This window comes from Gymnoscopelus microlampas (genome assembly GCF_963454915.1).
Source record: "Gymnoscopelus microlampas genome assembly, chromosome: 10".
Taxonomy (NCBI): Eukaryota; Metazoa; Chordata; class Actinopteri; order Myctophiformes; family Myctophidae; genus Gymnoscopelus; species Gymnoscopelus microlampas.
Window position 1 is genome coordinate 49,395,736 of NC_139947.1, and position 22,260 is coordinate 49,417,995.

Genomic DNA, 22,260 nt, shown 5'->3' on the forward strand with positions numbered 1-22,260 from the left:
GCTGTGTGTGTGCTGTGTGTTATTGTCCAGTGATGACCACAGCATATTAAGAGGTTAATCGGCCTATATTTATCCCTGGAAAAAAAGACAAACTGAAAACGATTCAAAGTACTCTACTGTTGTGACGTTTTTAGTGTCACCCACCCCGTCATACGAGAGAGTTATTATGGCTATCATGCAGCCCCGACATTCCGATGCTACGTGAGCCCGCAACACTTAAAAAAGAACCTAGATAAACTTTGCATGGCTAAGACATTCTTTGCCCCCCCCTTCCACTTCATCCATCTTCTGAGGAGCAATACATCGTGATTTAAGAGTCAACCCCCTCCCGTCCCCCCTGTCCCCCCAAAAACGATGGCCAAGCCCCCACCCACCCCTTCTCTCTCTCTCTCTCTCTGCCCTGTCTGTCTTTCAACATGAATAAGAGGCATGTGTGAGTGTGTGACACATGCAGGGCAAAGCCTTAGTTCCTGTGTGTTGCGCGCGCGTGTGTGTATGTAGCCTGTGTGTGTGTGTGTGTGTGTGTGTGTGTGTGTGTGTGTATATGGGTAGGGTGGGGGGGGGGAGAGGCGGGTGAGAAGTGGAAATTTACAGTCCCCACGTTGAGCATCGGAGTCTTGTCACTGCGAGGCTCTACCCAATCTCCACATAGGATTTAATTGTCTTTATCCGAGGGGCGGGCCGTTGCTGTCGGCTTGTGCTTCTCTTGGTTGAGCCGTGTGTTGCTGCTGGGCATAAAGGCGGTCAGTACAGAGGAATGGTGACAGCTGAGAGAGAGGAGGAACAAACCTATACATATACATAGCAACATGAAAGAAATGTAAGTTTTATCATTTAAAAAAAAAAGGAAAATGACCTCTTTCTTCTTGTGCTGCTGATGATTTAGGTTCTTCTTGAGTTGGAATGTACAGTTTTCATGTTTATTAGAATGGGGGGGGTGGGGGGGTTGGGGGGCAAAAACAGTTTGGTGTGTCTTTTGTTTTGAGCTTCTTGGATGAATTAAACATGTTGTAGATGTAAATGCTGTGTATTTGCAGACTTTACCACCAGGAGGAGAAGCCATCAAATAATGTGCTCACTTTATTTTTTTTATTCTAAACACAAGATGATAGATAGATAAGATAACCAGTTTGTGTATGCCATGATCAGGATGTTGGCACTAGGGCTGTGTGTGTGTGTTTTGTGTGATGTCTTAGTTATTTTCTGTGGGTGAAGGGCAGATAATTATGCGTGCCATAGAGCGTCTGGCCGTGCCGTGTCACATGGTCCGATTCCAAGGACTGTTTGCATTAAAGTTTAATGCAAACAGTGCTCCTCGTGCACTTTAATGATTAAAGCCTTATCAGACCGGCTTCCAGCGCCAGGCAGGTGAGCGAACAGTGAGCAAACAAGAGGACAGGGGGGAGAGAGGAGGGGGGGAGGGAGGGAGGGGGAGAGAGAGAGACAGACAGACAGACAGACAGACTGAGAGAGAGAGAAGAGGGGAAGTGAAATAGAGTGGGCAAGAGCTGATCCAGTTATGTAATGAGCGGAAAACGGTTCAAGTTGACTTGTCATGTATAACGGAGGGAGACTGAAGAGTGAGAGACTGTGTGTGTGAGAGAGAGAGAGACTGTGGTGATATAACAGTACAGAGTGATGAGAGAGAGAGAGAGAGAGAGAGACAGACAGAGAGAGCTGGTACAGTGTGGTGGGTGGGAGGGAGCAGCTAGCACAAGCATTCATTGAATGGAAAAAACAAAACAAACACAATTCCCTTTTGTATGTGCAGTGTCTTGTCAAAGGATTGCTAAAAAAAACAAACAAGTTTGGTTTCAGAATTCCGTTTTGTGGATGTTTGGATTATGTTTCTGCTCTTAGTTTTTGCCCGGGAGAAAAAAGAAAGTTACGAAAAAGTTTCACATTATGTCGCTATTTGTTCTTAGTTCTGATGATGTGGGATTGTCTTATAAGACATGTTTTTTTTTGTTTTGTTTTTAAGATTACCTTTACCACTGTATGCCAGACTTTTTTTTATTGTTCTCTTTATAGAGGATTAGCCGGTGTTAATTGCATTGCCACTCTTTGTACCTTTTGTTCTCATTGAAAAGCTTCGGTGAATAATTTGCAAATGAAACGCATTCCTGATTGATTTGAACGATGGTTTGGAACAGCTTGATTTCACTTTGGAGCCAGCGAGTTGCACAGGGGAAGTCCTTTGATGTCGCTCTGTCTTCTGCCAACTGCTTTTTTTTTGTCTGAGCCAGTCTCAAAAGAGTAGGAACTGGAATTAGCAGCCTTACAATTAATCTAAGCCTTTTTCTTTTCGACCCACCACCCCTCCCCTCCCCTCCCCTCCGGTGATGTTCAGAAACACTCATTATGTGCCTGCAGGGAGCTTAGATCACATTGGGTCTCAGCTCGACCGATATATACATCGTTTTGACCGATATGTCGGCCATTATTATAATTATTTTTTTTATCCGCAATTCTTGCAGGCGACGTGTCCCGATTCCATTGTAGGCCAACAAGGTTTTCCAAAAGGGTTCAGCAAGCTCCACAAGCTCACCATCGCCTACGTTTTGAACATTTTTTAATAGATTTTGTTTGTATCTATATCCAAACGTTATTTGTGTTTACTTCCATTCATTTTGCTTGCCATTTGATGTCAAGTAGAAACTTGAATGAAATCTTACGTTTTTCCAAATCGATGAGAAAACGGGAACGTTTTTTGACAAAGTATCCATCAAAACATGGGTAATAATCCGGTGGTCTACTCCAGTGGTTCTCAACCTGTGGGTCGGGACCCCCAGGTGGGTCCCCACATGATTTTGGGGGGGTCCCCAGATGATAGTGAAGTGAAAATGTAAGGACTTTTAAGACCTTTTTTAATACCTAAAAAGAAAAGACCATTTACTGCATCAAAAGTAATCAACAAACTATACTATAAAATATTGGCCAAATTGTCAAATAACATAAGAAAGAGGCAATAATTGTGAAAATAGCAGATCTACAAGCTCACAACGCCTCGCGTTGCGAGGCGTTGTGAGCTTGTAGATCGGCTATTTTCACAATATTTATCTGTGGAACGGAGTCAAACGAAATGGGGGGTCCCCAGTTCAAATATGATTATTTTGGGGGGTCACGGCCTGAAAAGGTTGAGAACCACTGGTTTACTCTCCAAAATCAGGATCGCCACCGGACCCGCGAAACTGGCATATCGGGCCGTGCTCTTATTGCTTAAAAACGAGTCATTTCGTCCCCTATAGCAGTGGGTTCTTTCTCTTGGCTGCTTTGGCTCCGGATGGGAAACGGGATACCTCAGTCAGTCAGTAATAACAAATCCTATCTTTCTTGGAAAGGCGGTCTACAGTATAAACACTCGGTGAACTTAAGCCCCTCTGTCTTTTCCGGAGCACGGCCAAGACGTCAGGAATGCGGCGGGATATCTTCTTCTAAATTTGGATTCCATTGGGCCAAACTTTGTTACTGATACCCCCATGGCATGAGGGAAAGTTGTTCAACTAGGCTATATAATTTCACAACGCTCCTTTTGAATTGAGAAGCGAGCGAGGAGGAGGACGTACGTCCCTGCAAGCGTGGGGCTTGTTCGAAACGCACTCTTCCTTTTTTTTCTCTCCGTCACAAACAATGCAAAGTCCCCCCACACACACACACACACACACACACACACACACACACACACCCCCCCGTCAGGCAGAAAACACTGAAGCAAAACCCAATGCCTGAAGTACAAGGAACATAATCGTCCCTGACTGTCGGGGTGGAAAACATCATATGTCAAACAAACTGTTACGTTTTTCAGGATTCAATTTAGCAGATCTACATGCTCAAAAAGCGTCGCTTCGTCGTGGCGCGTTTCGAGCTTGTAGATCTGCTACTTCTGATGCTTTTGTATAGTATGCTCAAGTAGGGCTTAAATTTACAAAAGAAAACACAAAAAGTGAACCCATTAATACCTGGAACTGTGTCATTTTTAGATCTGAGCTAAAAAGCATTATTTTACACTTTGGGCTATTCAAAAATAGCAGATATACAAGCTCATAGCGCGGCACCGAGTGCCGCGCTACGAGCTTGTAGATCTGCTATTTTTGAAAAATCGTGAAAATGTGTGCAAATCTTTGAATATATATATTTTTAAGCGAACATTTTTTAACTCAAATCGTTACTTCTGGGGGTCCCTGGAACAAAAATATTTTGATGGGGGTCCGCGGCCAAATACATATAATTTTGGGGGTCCTTGACATGAAAAAGTTTGAGCACCACTGATATAGAAACATACGTTTTTCAGAAAACTGTTGGGATTTAGGAGACATGTAGAATCGGCTTCAGGTCTCAATGGGTTAAAAGAAAATGGAGATGAGAGGTTTCTACCCCGACAGCAGAGGATACGTGGTTCCTATAAGCCTGGAACATTGTTGTCTAAGTTTTGCATTCACAATCCATTCTCCCCCGAAGTTATTAGAAAACAATAGCCAGTCTCACCAAGCGCTAAAACTAACGAGAACTGTAAAGATACAGTTTAAAAAAAATTGCTGTTACTCAGGTGGATGGCAAAGTCCACTGACTGCACCACGCCTACAACCAAGACAATGGTCGACAATTATTGTAAAAGTTATGGTTATAGTGCTTGGTTTGAATGGCCCTTAGGTGCATATAATGCATCTAAACATGTCTATAACCATTATTTTATACTTTGGTATTCAAAAATAGCAGATCTACAAGCTCATAGCGGAGATAGATATATATATATTTTTTGTTCAAGCAAACATCAAATCTTTGCTTCTGGGGGGTCCCTGGAACAATATATTTTCAGATGGGGGTCCGCGGCCAAATACATATCACTTTGGGGGTCCTTGACATGAAAAAGGTTTTGAGCGGAGCGGCACAGATATACAGTAGAAACTGAGTTTCAACTGTTTAGAAGATTTGCACACATTCTCACGTTTTTTTTCTTCAAAAATAGCATATCTACAAGCTCATAGCGCTATGAGCTTGTATATCTTGCTATATTTGAATAGCCCAAAGAAATCTAAAATTACACAGATGCGTTCCCGGATTAACCCATTACGCATCTGTGTCACTTTAGATGTCTTTGTCTATTCAAAAATAGCAGATATACAAGCTCATAGCGCGGCACAGAGTGCCGCGCTATGAGCTTGTAGATCTGCTATTTTTGAAAAATCTTGGCGGAAAAAAAAGTGGGATTTTTTTCAAAAAACTATTAGGATTTAGAAAACATTTTTAAGAATCGGCCTCGGTCTGGTGGAAAAAGCTCTCCATCTCCAAAACTGTTACTTTTCAGGATTCAAATTCAAAAGTAGCGGATCTACAAGCTCAAAACGCTACTTTTTGATACTTTTGTGTGACGCTAGTATGATCAAGTAGGGCGTAAATTTACGGGGAAAAAAACAAAAGCTTAGAATGTGGAGATTAGAGGTTTCTGCCCGACAACAACAAAATGAAGAGGTGATGGACGTGTACTTGTTGCTGCGTGGAATGCAAAAGCATTCACAAATAGGCTGTTGATGTTGTACTGTAGATATAACATGCCAGTGTGCTATCTGAAATGCTATTTGTGTCACACACACAGGAAATAGCCGATCTACAGGTTCGTTATGAGCTATTTTCGGTGCATAACACTGGTGCTCTGAGATGATTAATATCATCTCTGTCGGGAGGAAACCTCAAAACAAAACTGTTGCTGTTCAGGATTCAAATTCAAAAGCTTCAAGGTCCTGGGTTCGATTCCCACTGGGGGCGTGTCTTCTCCTCCGCGTCATCAGCGCCCATACCTTTAGGTGGGGTTGTTGAAAGGGCCTACTCTGTGTGGAGTTTGCATGTTCTCCCCGTGTCTCCTAGGGTAGTTAATACCCTCACACAAAACATGCAGTAATCTTGGTCTCTATACTGCCTCCCCCTGGTCAGCCGGGGCGCCTGATGGAGGGGAAAGGAACTGGTTGGAATAACGTGTTCCTTCCACACGCTACTGTATGTCCAACCGGGGAAACTCCCCCCTGTCAGGTGATAAGAAGCGGCATGCTAGCTCTTTGATTTGATTTATTTGATTTGCACAACAGTTACTTAAACATAGGCATACATAATAGCTCTTTCCATAGGAAAGTTTACAGTATTAGTTGTTGTGCCGGTGAGGTCACCGTTTACATTACATATATTGATTTATTTTTTATTAAAAACAAAAACAAAAAAAGAATGAACAGAGAAAAAAACAAGACAGAAAAATAAAATATCTGTGAACTAAACATAAGATAAACTAAACATAAGATAAAGGAAAAATAAATGACAGACTGGGCAGAAGAGACAAAAACAAAACGGAAATAAAATGATTGGGACAAGGCAAAAAACATGATACTACAGTATAGCCATGTGAAAATTGTAAAGATAAGATATTTCGAAGGTCCATACTTGACAACAATTATGGTTGCCCACCATCTAAGTGTATTCAATTTACGTAACCGGCTTCTCTTGTAGGTAGGAAGGGAGGGAGGATGTGGTTGCCACTCTCATGCATTGAAGGAGGCATATGAGCTCGGCTCTAGGCTCTCCCTAGGCTGGCAGAGGGAGTGTAGCGCCCAGGATTACTTAGACAATGTGGCACTGGGTGAAAAAATAGGGTTACAAAATCGTGGGATAAAAAATTAGAAAAAAATAAAAGTGTGGTGTGACTGTGCCCTAAAGCAAAAAAAATCTAAAATGACACAGTATATGCGTTCCGGGATTGAATGGGTTAACCCTTTAAGACCTGGAACTGTGTCACTTTTAGATTTGAGCTAAAAAGCATTATTTTAGACTTTTGGCTATTCAAAAATAGCAGATCTACGAGCTTGTAGATCTGCTATTTTTTTTTTTTTATCGTGAAAATTTGTGCAAATCTTCGAATATATATATATTTTTAAAGCCAACATTTTTAACTCAAATCTTTGCTTCTGGGGGTCCCTGGAACAAAATATTTTGATGGGGGTCCGCGGCCAAATACATATAATTTTGGGGGTCCTTGACATGAAAAAGATTGAGCACCACTGATATAGAAACATACGTTTTTCAGAAAACTGTTGAGATTTAGGAGACATGTAGAATCGGCTTCAGGTCTCAATGGGTTAATGGACAGCACAATCATAACACTCAGACAACTTTTATCTCTTCAACGCTCCCCTCCTATCTCTGTGTGTCTTATCCAGCCTCACGGCTCCTCCATCTGTTCTTCCTCTTCTTTCTCAAATCCAACGCTGTGTTTGTTTTCAATCAGAATCAGCGTTGTACTGTACTGTACTGTCACATGACAGGTTTATCCCATTAATACCGGGAACGCATCTGTGTCATTATAAGATTTCTTTGGGCTATTCAAAAAATAGCAGATCTACAAACTCATAGCGCGGCACTCGGTGCGGCGCTATGATGAGCTTGTATATCTGCTATTTTTTGAAACATCTTGAAAATGTGTGCAAATCTTTGAATATATATTCTTTAAAGTGAACATTTGTAACTCAAATCTTTGCTTCTGGGGGATTCTACAAAATGTCTTCTAAAACAGTTTTTTGAAAAAACGTATGTTACTATAATATCAGTGGTTCTCAAACCTTTTTCATGTCAAGGACCACCCAAAATTATATGTATTTGGCCGCGGGCCCCCATCTGAAAATATGTTCTTCCAGGGACCTCCCAGATTCAAAGATTTGAGTTAAAAATGTTCGCTTTATAAATGTATATATGATATATGATATATATATATTCAAAGAATTGCACTGCTATGAGCTTGTAGATCTGCTATTTTTGAAAAATCGTGAATATTTGTGCAATTGGAATAGCCGAAAGAAATCTGAAAATGACACACAGATGAGTTCCCGGTCTTAATGTGTTAACAGGTGTAGACATGTGGGTGAAATCCACTTTTTTTCCCTCCTTCGTACAACCTCCATCCAGCTTGTAGTTTTCCAGGGAAGTGCAAGATGAATAGAGATATAGAAAGAAGAAAGTCAAGGGAACACAAGGATAGGAACATAAATACACCTACTGTACTGTAGGTACTGTTGCTGTCGGGGCAGAAACCTCTTATCTCCGTATTCTAACTTTTTTAGTTTTTTTTTTTTTTCGTGAATCAATGCCCTGCTTTATCATAGTACAGTGTCACGCAAAAGTATCAAAAGTAGCAGATCTACAAGCTCGAAACGCATCGCAAGCTTGTAGATCTGCTACTTTTGATGCTTTTTGAAGTTGAATCCTGAAAAGTAACTGTTTACGTTCCAGAGATAATGGCCAAAACATCTTGAAAACGGACACTTTCGCCGTTTTTCTATGTTTGAATTTTTGCCCGTTTTTAATAATTTTAATAACACTAGGCTAGGAAGGTCGGACGGTGACGAACTAGATACCTGAGTAAAATTAACTTTGATCTGCATCCAACGCACTGGCGCACTGCCATTTCTGTCTGCCTTACCGTTCAGCCGTTAGGAGCAGTTGAATTTTCTTTTTTTGGGGGTAATACAATTTAGATTTTTTTGTTTTTCAAGGAACTGGAGGCTCTGCTCGGCCCAACCGATTAGCATAAATCTTCGGCTCGGCCCGAAAACGGGTCGGGTCTGGCAGAATTTGAGAACTCTAATGCCAGGCAAACACATGAGATCAGAAGAATGAGGTCAGAAAAATGCATACACCCTACTGTATATGCTGTACACATACAGGCAGTCATGAGAAAGGCAATGGAAAGAGGCAGTTGTAAAGCGGCATTATGTAAGTAGTATGTACAGTCAGGCTATAATGTACGTGATGTACAGTATACATGATGTACATTATAAAACCAGGGTTAGCCCTAACGGTTAACAACGTAGCCGTAAGAACAGTTGCGTACATAAGGTGCAGTAGTAGCAACATTATAGAAAATGTGTTTTGTGCACAGGGGTCCATGAAGGGGTTCCAGGGGGTCCCCAGCAAAATATGTTGAACCGGCATCGCCATCATTTTGGCGATCCCCGGCCAAATACATATCAATTTGGGGGGGGGGGGTCCTTGACATGAAAAAGTTTGAAAACCACTGCTATAAATCATTGGTTCTCAAAGTGGGGTCCGGGGACCCCCAGGGGTCCTTGAGGGGGTTCCAGGGGGTCCCCAGTTAAATGATGGATTAGGCACCAAATGGACCCTTATGGGTCTGTAACTCTGAGAGTGTACAAATGGAACCAAATGGACCCTAACGGGTCCATTTGGTTCCATTTGTACACTCTCAGAGTTAAATTGACATAGATTTTTCAATAAAAATTGCGGTCCAAGTGATAGAAATGCCATTCAATGGGGGTCCGTAGCCCTAATGCATGTCAAACTGGGGGTCCTTGAAATTAAAATGGTTGAGAATCACTGCTAGAGCTGTAAAAAAAACTTCTCTTATAGGGGTCCCTGGCATATCTTTTGAAATGGGGGTCCGCGGGCTAATAAGTGTCAATTTGGGGGGGGGTCCTTGACACGAAAAAGTTTGAAAACCAACTGCTATAAATAATACAAATGAATGAACTTTCTCCTCTCCTCTTGTCGTCCACAGCATGGCACAGAAAGAGAAACTGCAATGCCTGAAGGACTTCCACAAAGACACGCTGAAGCCCTCGCCGGGGAAGAGTCCCGGCACGCGTCCCGAGGACGAGGCGGAGGGCAAGGCGCCGCACAGAGAGAAGTGGGCCAGCAAGCTCGACTTTATCCTGTCCGTGGCCGGCGGCTTCGTGGGTTTAGGGAACGTGTGGCGCTTCCCGTACCTCTGCTATAAGAACGGCGGAGGTAAGGTCACACACAGCAATGTTGTGGACAAACCAAATACTGTATGACATTCTGCATATTGAGTACTTTTACTTACTGGTATTTTAAGTACAAAACATTTATGTTTGATTAATAGCCACCAGATTTTTATACTTAGTTGAGCAAAGTCGTGGACCGAGAATAGCTGACCTACAAACTCACAACGTGTTGCAGTGCGTTGCGCTGTGGACTTCAATGGCACAACGTTTGCCTGATGATGAAGACCTATAAGGTCGAAATGTTGCGCCATTAACACATTCCATGCCAGAGGTTAATCTTATAATGTACTCACCAGTGCCAACGTTTTTTTTTTTTTTTTTTTTTTTTTTCACGTCGCCATAGACCTTGTTAAAATCCTTAAGATTGAGCTCTAAACTGTTTGTTTTGTTCGCGGAGATCTCCCTGCATCTACCAGTGAAGACCACGTGTCAATCGGTGCCTCCATGTTGTAGTTAGAACGGTTTATGTTAAACAGTGATCAGCGAGGAGAAAAACTACAAAGAGAAAATGGAGTTTCAGTTTCGTCATTAGAACGGAGGCCGACGGAATCGGCAAAACCGGATCCCGAATAATTCCGTTTCCGGTGGTGTTACAATGAAATGTGCCGTGTCGAAAATTGAAAAAAGTGCAATGTGAACTTTTTTTTTTTTTAAAGGAAAAAGCACCAGTTGGCATAGATCTACGCGACTGGCACGTGGCGGCTTTAAATAGGTTCGCGTAGATCTACGCGACTGGCACTCAATGTGTTAAAGAAAATAACTTTTGGAAGCTTTAAAACCAGTGTGCGCATGTTTTAACCTTCTTCTCCTTAGGTCCAAAAAATAGACAGTGCTTAAGTTAATGGTGGTTCCGTTGTTCCTTTGGACCCATGCAGGTGCATTCCTCATCCCCTACACTATCTTCCTGTTTGGAGGCGGTCTGCCTGTGTTCTTCCTGGAGGTCGCTCTGGGTCAGTACACCTCTGAGGGGGGCATCACCTGCTGGGCCAAACTCTGCCCCATCTTCACTGGTCAGTACGCGCACACACACACACACACACACACACACACACACACACACACACACACACACACACACACACACACACACACACACACACACACACACACACACACACACACACACACACAGAGACACAGCGACACATCCACACAGAGAGCAATCCATATCTGCATGTGTTAAGGTCATTACACACCGGCGCTTATGCGAATATACACAAAATTCGGACTCGTTCCGAATAATTAAAAGACGCTTTTTCGCTTTCACTCCATGGAAGCTTGCATTGACTTTGTAAGGTTTTTAAAAAAAAACGTATTATTCGCGTGAATGTGTACGGAGCTTTACTCTCACATGACAAGGTTTACAGGTGTAGACAAGTGGGTGAAATTCCTTTTTCGTACAACCTCCATTGTTTGTAGTTTTAAAGGGAAGTGGAAGAAGAATGGAACTTATATACTGTGTGTGTGTGTGTGTGTGTGTGTGTGTACACACACACACACACACACACACACACACACACACACACACACACACACACACACACACACACACACACACACACACACACACACACACACACACAGGCAGAAAGGTAATGGTATGAGGCATTTGAGGCAAAGCAGCATGTGTAGTAATAGGTAATATTAATGACTCAATCATTGTACATGATGTTCTAATGTATATTGTAAAAGCAGCATAGTATCGGGTATGTAACCTGTTACAACAATGTAGCAAACAAAACACGTGTGCATAAGGTGCGGCGGCAGTTGCAACATTACAGACATAGAACATGTGTTTTGTGCAAAAAATGTCACATGCGGGTGAGATGTGAAGGGAGTGACACACACACACACTCACACTCACACTCACACACACACACACACACACACACACACACACACACACACACACACACACACACACACACACACACACACACACACACACACACACACACACACACACACACGTGTGCAGTGTGATTCTTTTGTTTCTTTTGTTAACTGAAGTCCAATACTCAAGTAAATGTACTTCAGTTACCGTCCACCACTGTTCCTCTGCTAAGCACGTTGCATGTCTTTGCGTTGAATGGTTGCTTCGCTTGGCCTTGCAGAACATTCTCCCACAATGCATAGCGGGTGCATTCTGTTTGCTGTGCCCACTGCAGCCCCCAGACACACACACAACACAGCCTAGCATTCATTGTTCTGCTCGACCAACTGAACCTCCTGAACCCTAGCATCCCTATACTGCCGGGGAACATTTGCCAAAAATATCCCGATCTGAGATTCTCACACAACGCAACGTTAGTGCATTTAGCAGATACTCTTTATCCAGAGCGACTTAACCCTTTAAGACCTGGAACTGTGTCATTTTTAGATTTGAGCTAAAAAGCATTATTTTACACTTTGGGCTATTCAAAAATAGCAGATATACAAGCTCATAGCGCGGCACCGAGTGCCGCGCTACGAGCTTGTAGATCTGCTATTTTTGAACATTTGTGAAAATGTGTGCAAATCTTTGAATATGTATATTTTTAAAGCGAACATTTTTAACTCAAATCTTTGCTTCTGGGGGTCCCTGGAACAAAATATTTTGATGGGGGTCCGCGGCCAAATACATATAATTTTGGGGGTCCTTGACATGAAAAAGATTGAGCACCACCGATATAGAAACATACGTTTTTCAGAATACTGTTGAGATTTAGGAGACATGTAGAATCGGCTTCAGGTCTCAATGGGTTAACACAAGTCTAAGTATCAGGGGGGAAAAAAAGCAGAGACTGCATGAACTCTATTCAACAAAAACAACGCTGTGAATAATCCCATAAATAGAGTGCTGCGGAGAAACCAAGGATACCAATTACACGAAGATGAGAGTAGATTTAGAAAGATTACCCGAAAAAGATTAGACGCAGTAATTTGAGGAATTTTCGTGGTTTGGATGTGGTTTAGGCTACAAGACGTGTGTGTGTGTGTGTGTGTGTGTGTGTGTGTGTGTGTGTGTGTGTGTGTGTGTGTGTGTGTGTGTGTGTGTGTGTGTGTGTGTGTGTGTGTGTGTGTGTGTGTGTGTGTGTGTGTGTGTGTGTGTGTGTGTGTGTGTGTGTGTGTGTGTGTGTGTGTGTGTGTGCGCGCGCGCAGACATTGTGTACTTCTGCTGAGGTGTGCCTCTTCCTCAGTGGTGGAAAGTACCTCAGTATATTTACTTAAGTACTGTACTTGAGTACAATTTTGAGGTATTTGTACTTTACTTGGGTATTTCCAATTTCCAATACTTTTACTTCTACTCCACTAACTACATCTCAGAGGCAAATATTGTACTTTTTACTCCACTACAATTATTTGAAAACTTTAGTTACCAGTTACTTTTCAGATATAAATTACGACGAAACACACGCGTACATTAACCACTCTAGCCCTATTTTATACACGGGACGCGTTGTGAGCTTGTAGATCGGCTATTTTCAAACATTTTAGTACTTTTACTTTTGGTACGTTAAGTACATTTTGATGCCAATACTTTTGTACGTTTACATTTTTTTTTTTTACTTTGGACTTTTACTTGTAACAGAGTATTTATATATTGCAGTATAGCTACTTTTACTTAAGTAAAGAATTTCCACCACTCCTCCCCCTCCTCCTCCTCCTCCGCTGGGCTCCGCTCCGCTAGATAATTGGACTGCACTCTGTTCATTAGTGTGTTGCTGTGTGTTGTGTAACACACACATTACTCAGCACTAGCTGTTATGGGGGAAGACCAGCATGGAACCATGGGAACCGACGGTGTAGCAGCACAGGGCAAAACATTGTGGAGGAGAAAAACATAGTTTTGTGTCTTTTACTTAAAGGAGGAGTTCAGCCAAAAAATAACTTATTTTCAATCAATTACACACCCCATGAAGCCTTGATTTCATGGATTTATTTTTGTTTTTGTGGCATTCCTAAGACAATAATTTGATGACCGTGTGTATTTCCGGTAGACACAAATAATCTACTTTGTGTCTCCTACCGGATACATTAGCCGGTAGGAGACAGGAATCAAATTATTATCTTAGGAATGCGACAAAAAACAAAAAGAAATCCATGAATTCAAGGCTTCATAGGGTGTGCAATTGATAGAAAATACCTATAACCAAGCAACTAAGAGTATACCTAGCACTGAGGTAAAAGTGCAATATATATATATATATCAGCTACATACTTTCTTAAACACATGATACAAATAGGAAAATCAAATGAGCAAGAGCTAAAACAAATAACTGTATCAAATAAACAAGATCCCATCTCTTTGTCCTTATTAGTATATGGATGAGTGTGGATTGTGGTGGTGGAAAAGAAGAACTGGAAAAGGTGAAGGACTGGCACACACCCAGTGCTTAGTTTGTAAATTATTAGGTGCCGGAGGGTCCATTTTGGAACCACTGCCTTACAGCTCACAACGCGTCACAACGGGTACCTGACATAAAACCCTGTCAGATGTGGTGGGGGGAGGGGGTCCGCAGCCTAATACATCACGCTTGGGGGTCCTTGACGAAAATCTTTGAGAACCACTGCCTCACAGCTTACACACACACACACACACACACACACACACACACACACACACACACACACACACACACACACACACACACACACACACACACACACACACACACACACACACACACACACACACACACACACAAACTGCTAAAGGGCATGTCCCGTAGTAATACTTTGCAGACCTAGGTGTGTTGTTATGAATTGCAGAGTTTCTGGTTGCTGTGGAAACAGAGTACGGGGAAATTGCCTGACACAAGTTGCCTAGCAATGCAAACGCTCTCCTGCAGACTCACATCTCGCTGAAACACGTTGGGCTTTTGTTTGATTTTGCAGCGTAGCCACCGCCAATCAGAATCTGAATCATCTTTATTGTCACCTCACAGGTTCACAGGTGTAAATAAGTGGGTGAGATTTGTTTTTGTGCTACAAGCTGTAGAGGGGTCGCAAGGAGAAAAGAAAGAAAACAGAATGTTTGTGATGTACATGAGGTTAGACATAAGGTGCGTACGGATATAGGTAGTATGTACATGGGGTTAGACATAAGGTGCATAAGGTTAGGTACAGTATGTACATGAGGTTAGACATAAGGTGCATAAGGTTAGGTACAGTATGTACATGAGGTTAGACATAAGGTGCATAAGGTTATAGGTAGTATGTACATGGGGTTAGACATAAGGTGCATAAGGTTAGGTACAGTATGTACATGAGGTTAGACATAAGGTGCATAAGGTTAGGTACAGTATGTACATGAGGTTAGACATAAGGTGCATAAGGTTATAGGTAGTATGTACATGGGGTTAGACATAAGGTGCATAAGGTTAGGTACAGTATGTACATGAGGTTAGACATAAGGTGCATAAGGTTAGGTACAGTATGTACATGAGGTTAGACATAAGGTGCATAAGGTTAGGTACAGTATGTACATGAGGTTAGACATAAGGTGCATAAGGTTAGGTACAGTATGTACATGAGGTTAGACATAAGGTGCATAAGGTTATAGGTAGTATGTACATGGGGTTAGACATAAGGTGCATAAGGTTAGGTACAGTATGTACATGAGGTTAGACATAAGGTGCATAAGGTTATAGGTAGTATGTACATGGGGTTAGACATAAGGTGCATACGGTTCTAGGTAGTATGTGCATGAGGTTAGACACAAGGTGCATAAGGTTATAGGTAGTATGTACATGAGGTTAGACATAAGGTGCATAAGTTTAGGTAGTATGTACATGAGGTTAGACATAAGGTGCATTAAAGAATTGTTATTTTGATCAGCGTTTGCCTGCTATCTCTCCTATTGGTACCAACATCAATACAGCATGGATGGAATTGTGGACAAAATCTTATTCAACAACAACAAAATATTCTAATAAGGGTCTGAGGGGCTAAATCTCATCAAACAGTAGTTCCGTGGCTCAAATGCAGACTAAATAATGGACCATGATATGAAAAGGGTTGAAAGCCACTGACATAGACCACAAGACAGTGTTGATTTTGACAGCAATTTTAGTTTGTTTTAATCAGTCTTTTGAATACAATTACAATTTAGTTTAAGTCATATTTTAGTCATCTGAAATGTTTTAGTGTTTGTCTAGTATTAGTCGACTAAATATCATAAGATTTTAGTTGACTAAATCTACAGTTTATTTAGTCGACTAAAATGTATTTTGGCGGTGCCTTGATGGCGTCGTAATGCCTGATTTTACATATGCTGAAAATAGCCGATCTACAAGCTGCGCGACGCGTTGTGAGCTTATAGATCTGCTATTTTCAGAGCGCAACCAAACATAAAACGACTTGTCTTAGTTCTACTTCTCCAGTCCCTCCCTAACATTTTAGTCTAGTTTTTATTTGTTGACGAAATTGTCACAATATTTAGTCTTAGTTTTAGTCATCATAGCTTAGTTTTTATTTAGTTTTCGTCAGTGATAAAAGGTAGTCGACGAACATTTTTCGTCATAGTTTTAGTCGACGAAATCAACACTGACATAAGGTTAACGTTCTAAAGTCTGTGTCCACTGTCCAGTAGCCTGCTCACAGGCTCATATAGAGCCGTGACTCTGTGTGAGAAAAAAAAAATCCACCTGTTTTGCCGGTTGACCTTGACTCAATGGACACTCCCCCATATCAACAGGATATCATTTTCAGTCATTGTGGTGGTGAGGGGTTGTGTGTGTGTGTGTGTGTGTGTGTGTGTGTGTGGGGTGGGCTGGGGTGTGTTGGGGGAGGGATGGGAGCGCGTCATGTGAGTACCAGAGCCAGAGACTCATACCAGTGATGAGACACACTTACAGTAGTTTGATGCCAGTTTTAAATAAAGCACCACCACCTCACTCACTACATACAGTAAAAACTCCTCAGCGTTCATTTATCCCTTTGTCAGTCCCAGGGTGTTGTGACTGCCTGTGTCCTCATCACCAATGGACTCTAATTAATGAGCCATGACCACTGGACTCTGGTTACCAATGATTGACATTAATCTCCCAGTTGGGGAGATTGGAACCAGCTTTACAAATGGAATCCATTTGGGTTCTCGTTTGTAATTACATTTTATCTATACCCCAGTTAAACCCTCCTACTTTGCCGTATGATGTTTTGAGGCATCACGTGGTGAGCTTATAGATCAGCTGTTTTTCTGCCGTTATTGATGGGATAGAAATGGGGAGAGAGATGGAGGGGCAATCTGGGAACCCATCGCCAAATAAAAAGGAAAAACGGCGTCCTCTGCTGTTTTTTACTTATTCATTTGGCTCTGGGCGGAGCTGAATGGACGTCCCGTGCTCGGGGAGACTGGGGTTTTGGTCTGCCTTCAGCCTTTCACTTCCGGTGGTGCGACTATGTTTTCATTCCCACTAACAATAGTTCTCCACGGAACACTAACATCACTTCTCCCAAAGAACATGGATCGTTTTGGTTATAAGCCCACTTGTTTCTATGATTAAAGAGCAAGTTAAAATGTGAATATCTTTCCGTGGTTTTGTCGGCTTCGAGGACGCTATTGTTAAATGAGTTTCGGTTTGTTTCTAGTGGGGAAGGATCGGTACACACGTAAATCCAGCCCACTACATTTGATTGGGTAAAGCGCAGCCTGCTTCCTGATCTGATGGCACGCCCACTTGTAGCCAATGTGCACGGGTTGTCAACACGGCTACCGACAGATTCAAGCAGAGCAGAATATGCTCTTGAGATTAATGGAGGGGTGACACACAGCAAAGGTCGTCGGGATCGGGAGTCGAACCCGCGACGCGCTGTCAAGCTGGATTACCAGCATATGGGGTATGAGCCTCGACCTCTAGGCCAGCGGGCGCCCCTGTTGGAACATTTTTGACAAATTTCGCGTCACGTTACGACACGTTGTGAGCTTGTAGATCATCCATCTTCACTGTTTCTTGAAAGCGTATATACATATTATATATCGTCTCTGTCGGGTGGATTCTGACCCACTTTTTGGGAACCAGTGATCTCTATATACAGTGCATCACTGCTGGTAAAAGACTGTCTGACTGACAGCTGATGACAAGCCTGTGGAAACCCCCCCCCCCCCCCAGCAACTGGGTGTGTGTGTGTGTGTGGGGAGGGGGGGTTTGCTTCGGGGTCCTCTGGTTGGCACACGCCAACTTCAAATGGGGGGCCGAAAACTAGCAGGGAACAGCTGAATACAAGCCCCCCCCCCCCCCCCCCCCCGGGCTGGGATGATGGCACCAAATCTACAGCAGCTGACCATGTTCTCTAAGATCCAAGTTCTAGTTAGTACAACCTGCATGTTCTCTATGATCCAGGAGTCCGTTCTAGTTAGTACAACGTGCAATGGCTACTAACCACTTGTATCCCCCCCCCCCCAGCATCTATACTCTAGGGGGGAACGTTAGCCGAAATCTGATCTTTTTTGGCAAGGAAATTATTTAAGTCACAGAATATTTATCTCTAGTATAATTGATCTCCTGATGGGTGCTAATCACTGAGGGTTGCACTGTGTGGTTTCACAAATGTCAACAAGGTCATCGCGACCTAGTTGACATTAATTGTCTGCCTTTGAAAATAACATGTCTGGGCCAAAAATTCATATAAAAAAAAAGTTCTCAGGAGCCGAGATACAGCCTTTTTCATTAATAAGTTAAACAACAAGTGAATGGAGCAGCAAATCTTCAAATCATAATATCTTGGGTTCTGAACGTTTAAAAAAAAAATATATATTATATATATTTTTTTCTTTTCGAAAACACGTCAAGCACGTCATTGGCACGGTGCGCCATTGCGGTAAAACATGTGAGACATGTCAATGGCACTCAATGAGTTAAGTCAAGGGGGTTTCAATGGTCCAAAAGTAATACAAAAGCAGTTATTATGCCATAGGCAACTTGGTTACTAGTTACATACTAGTTGCATACGTGTATGCTATTCAAACTATGTAAATGTTCTCATTCGTTTTATAACTACTCCACTCAACAAGCTGGTCAGGTTACTACTTGGCCTCACACCTGTATGACTCACCTAACCCCTGCTCATTATGCTAGGGTGGGATGGCTCGGGGTACTAGAGGACAGAGTGCAGTGCATGAGCTTGCCTTGTAGATCTGCTATTTTTGAAATCACGTGAAAATGTATGCAAATCTTGAATACATTTATATGTATTTTTAAGCAAACATTTTCAACTCAAATCTTTGCTCAAATCCGCAGCCAAAGACATAATTATCATTTTGTCTTGACTTGGAAAAAGTTTGAGAACCAGCGTTCTGTAAAATGTAAATAGTAACTAGAAAAAGTGCTCCTCAGAGCACAGGTCTCCTCCAGGTCAGGTATTGTGGGCCAGCAATGATCAGAATTTGCCAATCAGCATGGAATATGAAAAATCGGACGGATCCGTCTTGATCACTTGACTACAGAGATAATGTGTACCGATTAGCGTGATGTTTGGACAACATTTGTGGGAGTAATACAGTATATTTTTTGGGCAAAAATCTGCCTCCTGGTGGCGCTATAATAGGATGAAGGCAGCTCTCTATACCGGATAATACCGTCAGGAGAAGGCATGCTCTACTCAAGGGGAGTCTTGAGGAGTAGTCTCTTGGATTAACTGCGTGCAGATTCTTGAGAATACATATAATAAAGGAACATCCGCACTCACTAACTGAAGAGAGTGCGGATGTTCCTTTATTATAGGCGCTATAATAGGGCAATATTAAAAAGGTGACATTTGTTCCTCAACGTAGTGCGACTGTGCGTGCAAAGTCTCACCGCAATCGGACGCTGCGTTCATGATTTGCGGCATTTTGTTCAAACTTTAGATGTCAATCTTAGCCAATCAGGATGGAATTTGAAAAATCTAACAGATCCGTCTTGATCACATGACTATAGAGATCATGTGTACCGATTTGCGTGAAATTTTGATAGAATCCGATGGCGTAATATCAAATAATGTGTTTTACATCATCAGTCGGCCTCTCCTTTTGGCCTGGAGGAGACAACTGTTAGACATGGTGAGACATAACTTAACTTTATGTAGTCTACTTTTTGACCATCCGTAATCCATTTAATGTTAGGTAATAATGAGACGGTGTTGTATTCAAGGCCGTCTGTCCCTCTGCCCACACGTCTAACTGTGACAAAGGGAACGGAGAGAGAGAGGATGGCAAAACCGGCCTATCGCGGACTGCCATTGTCGTCCCCGCCCTTTTAAAGGGCTAGACCACTTTTGGTAGAGGTCTGGGTTGTGTAGTTAACTTGCCATGTAACTCCAAAGGTGTGCAAGAAATCTAAAATAATTGTTCCATTGACTAGAAATTGATATTTCAAAATATGGTCCTCATTGACTTACATTGTTTCCATAGAGGCTCTTTTAGCCCGTAAACGAACGCAAACAAAGCTGATTCCGGCAATATAGAACATCACCAAACCCAGTACTGTTTTAATGTTTATATAGATGTCAACTTCATATTGATTTTACCATTTTGAAGATCAGGATCCAGATCTACGGATCCAGTCCGGGTTTTCCTCCAAGTAGAAATAGCAAAATTAGGAAGTAGACATTTTTATTAAAAAACAAAAACGTACTGGGTTTGGTGATGTTTTATATTGTCCGAATCAGCGTTGTTTGCGTTCGTTTAGGGGCTAAGAGAGGGACTTTTGAGAGCTGTTCCACCGTACGATGTAAGTCAATGAGGAGCATATTTTGAATGATCTATTCCTAGTCAATGGAGCTTTTTTAAATTTCTTGCACACCTTTGGAGTTGCATCATGGCAAGGATAACTACACAACTCTACTCAAGCGGTCTAGCCCTTTAAGCATTTCTTTTAATCCCACCCCGTAGGTTGAGCCTGACTCTCTTCAGCCAACAGGCCACTTAATCGCAAACATGCTCACGTGCGGCACGCATACGTGTGCTCATTCACGCATGGACGGACTGACTGACTCGCCCAGCAGTTTGGTCAGTTGGAATGTGGGAACGAGGGGGCCCAGGGTTGGGGTGGGGGGTGGGGGGGGTTAGTGGGTGGACTTGACGTAGGTGACGCTGGTTTAAAAATACTCTGGGAGAAGTGGAGGCGGACAGGGGGGATTTCTGTGTCCGGGGGGTTTGGACCAAAGTCACGTCTAAAAATAGCATACAAACACTAAGGTCATTTATTGGAGAAGTTAGCAGAGTTAACGCGCCTCTGGCCAGCCTCCCTGCTTTGAAATCAGAGCTTGGGACCCGGTTTTAGTATCATCTACTGTACGTCGATGATTGTTATTGCGTGCCGGTTCCTGGTTTTGAATTCTTTGGACTGTAAATCAAGTGCAGAAGGCTAGTGGTTGAGGTGGGGCTCGCTTGGCAGGGGGTGTTTGCTTTTTTAAACCAGTTTCTCTCCGTTCGCCCTATACTATAGCTCAGGGGTCTTCAACGTTTTCAGGCCAACGACCCCCTAGCTGAGAGAGAGAGATGAAGTAGAGACCCCCTCTATATTGTATAACATTGTGTTTCAGATTTTTTTTTTTTAAAGTTCACTTGGTGTGCTCTTTTTTCCCTCTACACCTATACTTCTTTGCCAAAAATAGCAGATCTACAAGCTTGTAGATTTGCTATTTTCGGCTAAAGTTCTCCTCAGAAAAGGGATGCTAGGGTTCAAGTGGTTAATGTAAGAAAAAAAATCATATCACACAAAGATTTGGCGATTTAGCTTTTTGATCGATTGACTACTTTATTAACAGTTTGCAAATAGTACGGTGGTCCGATTGTACAATGATGCTAAAAGGATAACACAAAAATCCTGGGGCTTGTTTCCATTGTGGTCCTGTGTATTTAATTCATCAAGACATTTAAAGACAATAATATACAGTAATGTACAAGACATCATCAGCATTAGTAGCAATAAACGTACAGTACAGTAAACAAATTGCAGACATGGCTCTTTCATGGTGGTTTTGAAGGAGGGTAGGGGGCGTCACACTTTTTGATGTCTGGTGGTACGGCATTCCACATTTTGGTGGCATAGCGGTATAGAACAACTTTAACCTCATGTTTGTGCCAAATCCGGGTTGAACAAAATCAGTGGAGCTCCCTCTGGTGTGTTTGATTGATTGAATATTTTATTAGGCAAAAAAAAAGTAGAACGGCACAATTACATTTAAAATACTTTGACTAAAAGGTCCGTCCAAAAAAGTCCTTGCGGTCTTGTTTCCATTGAGGTGCCTGTGTGTGTCTCTCTTACGTTATGGAAGTAGTGTGAGAGGTACATGGGCTGCTGGTCCCTTGAGTATCTTGAAGACCAGGCCCTTTGCAAGTTGCTGTACTCTGTCCTCTACCCTGAGCCATCCCACCCTGGCATAACCCATTCAATACGGGAACGCATTTACTGTGTCATTTTAGATTTTTACCTATAACCATTATTGTATACTTTGGGCTATTCAAAAATAGCAGATCTACAAGCTCATAGCGTGGCAC

The 22,260-nt window shown here is 42.3% G+C and overlaps 1 protein-coding gene across 1 annotated transcript in view; it reads left to right on the plus strand.

The window, feature by feature from the left end:
• The first annotated feature begins 663 nt into the window (after positions 1 to 663).
• Positions 664 to 22,260, plus strand: part of LOC311054281 (sodium- and chloride-dependent taurine transporter-like) — a 33,155-nt gene continuing 11,558 nt past the window's right edge. The window contains exons 1-3 of the mRNA XM_084070157.1: positions 664 to 820; positions 9,551 to 9,780; positions 10,673 to 10,807. Of these exons, the coding sequence (XP_083926283.1) occupies positions 810 to 820; positions 9,551 to 9,780; positions 10,673 to 10,807 (376 nt within the window). The 5' untranslated portion in view covers positions 664 to 809. The remainder of the gene's footprint in view (positions 821 to 9,550; positions 9,781 to 10,672; positions 10,808 to 22,260) is intronic.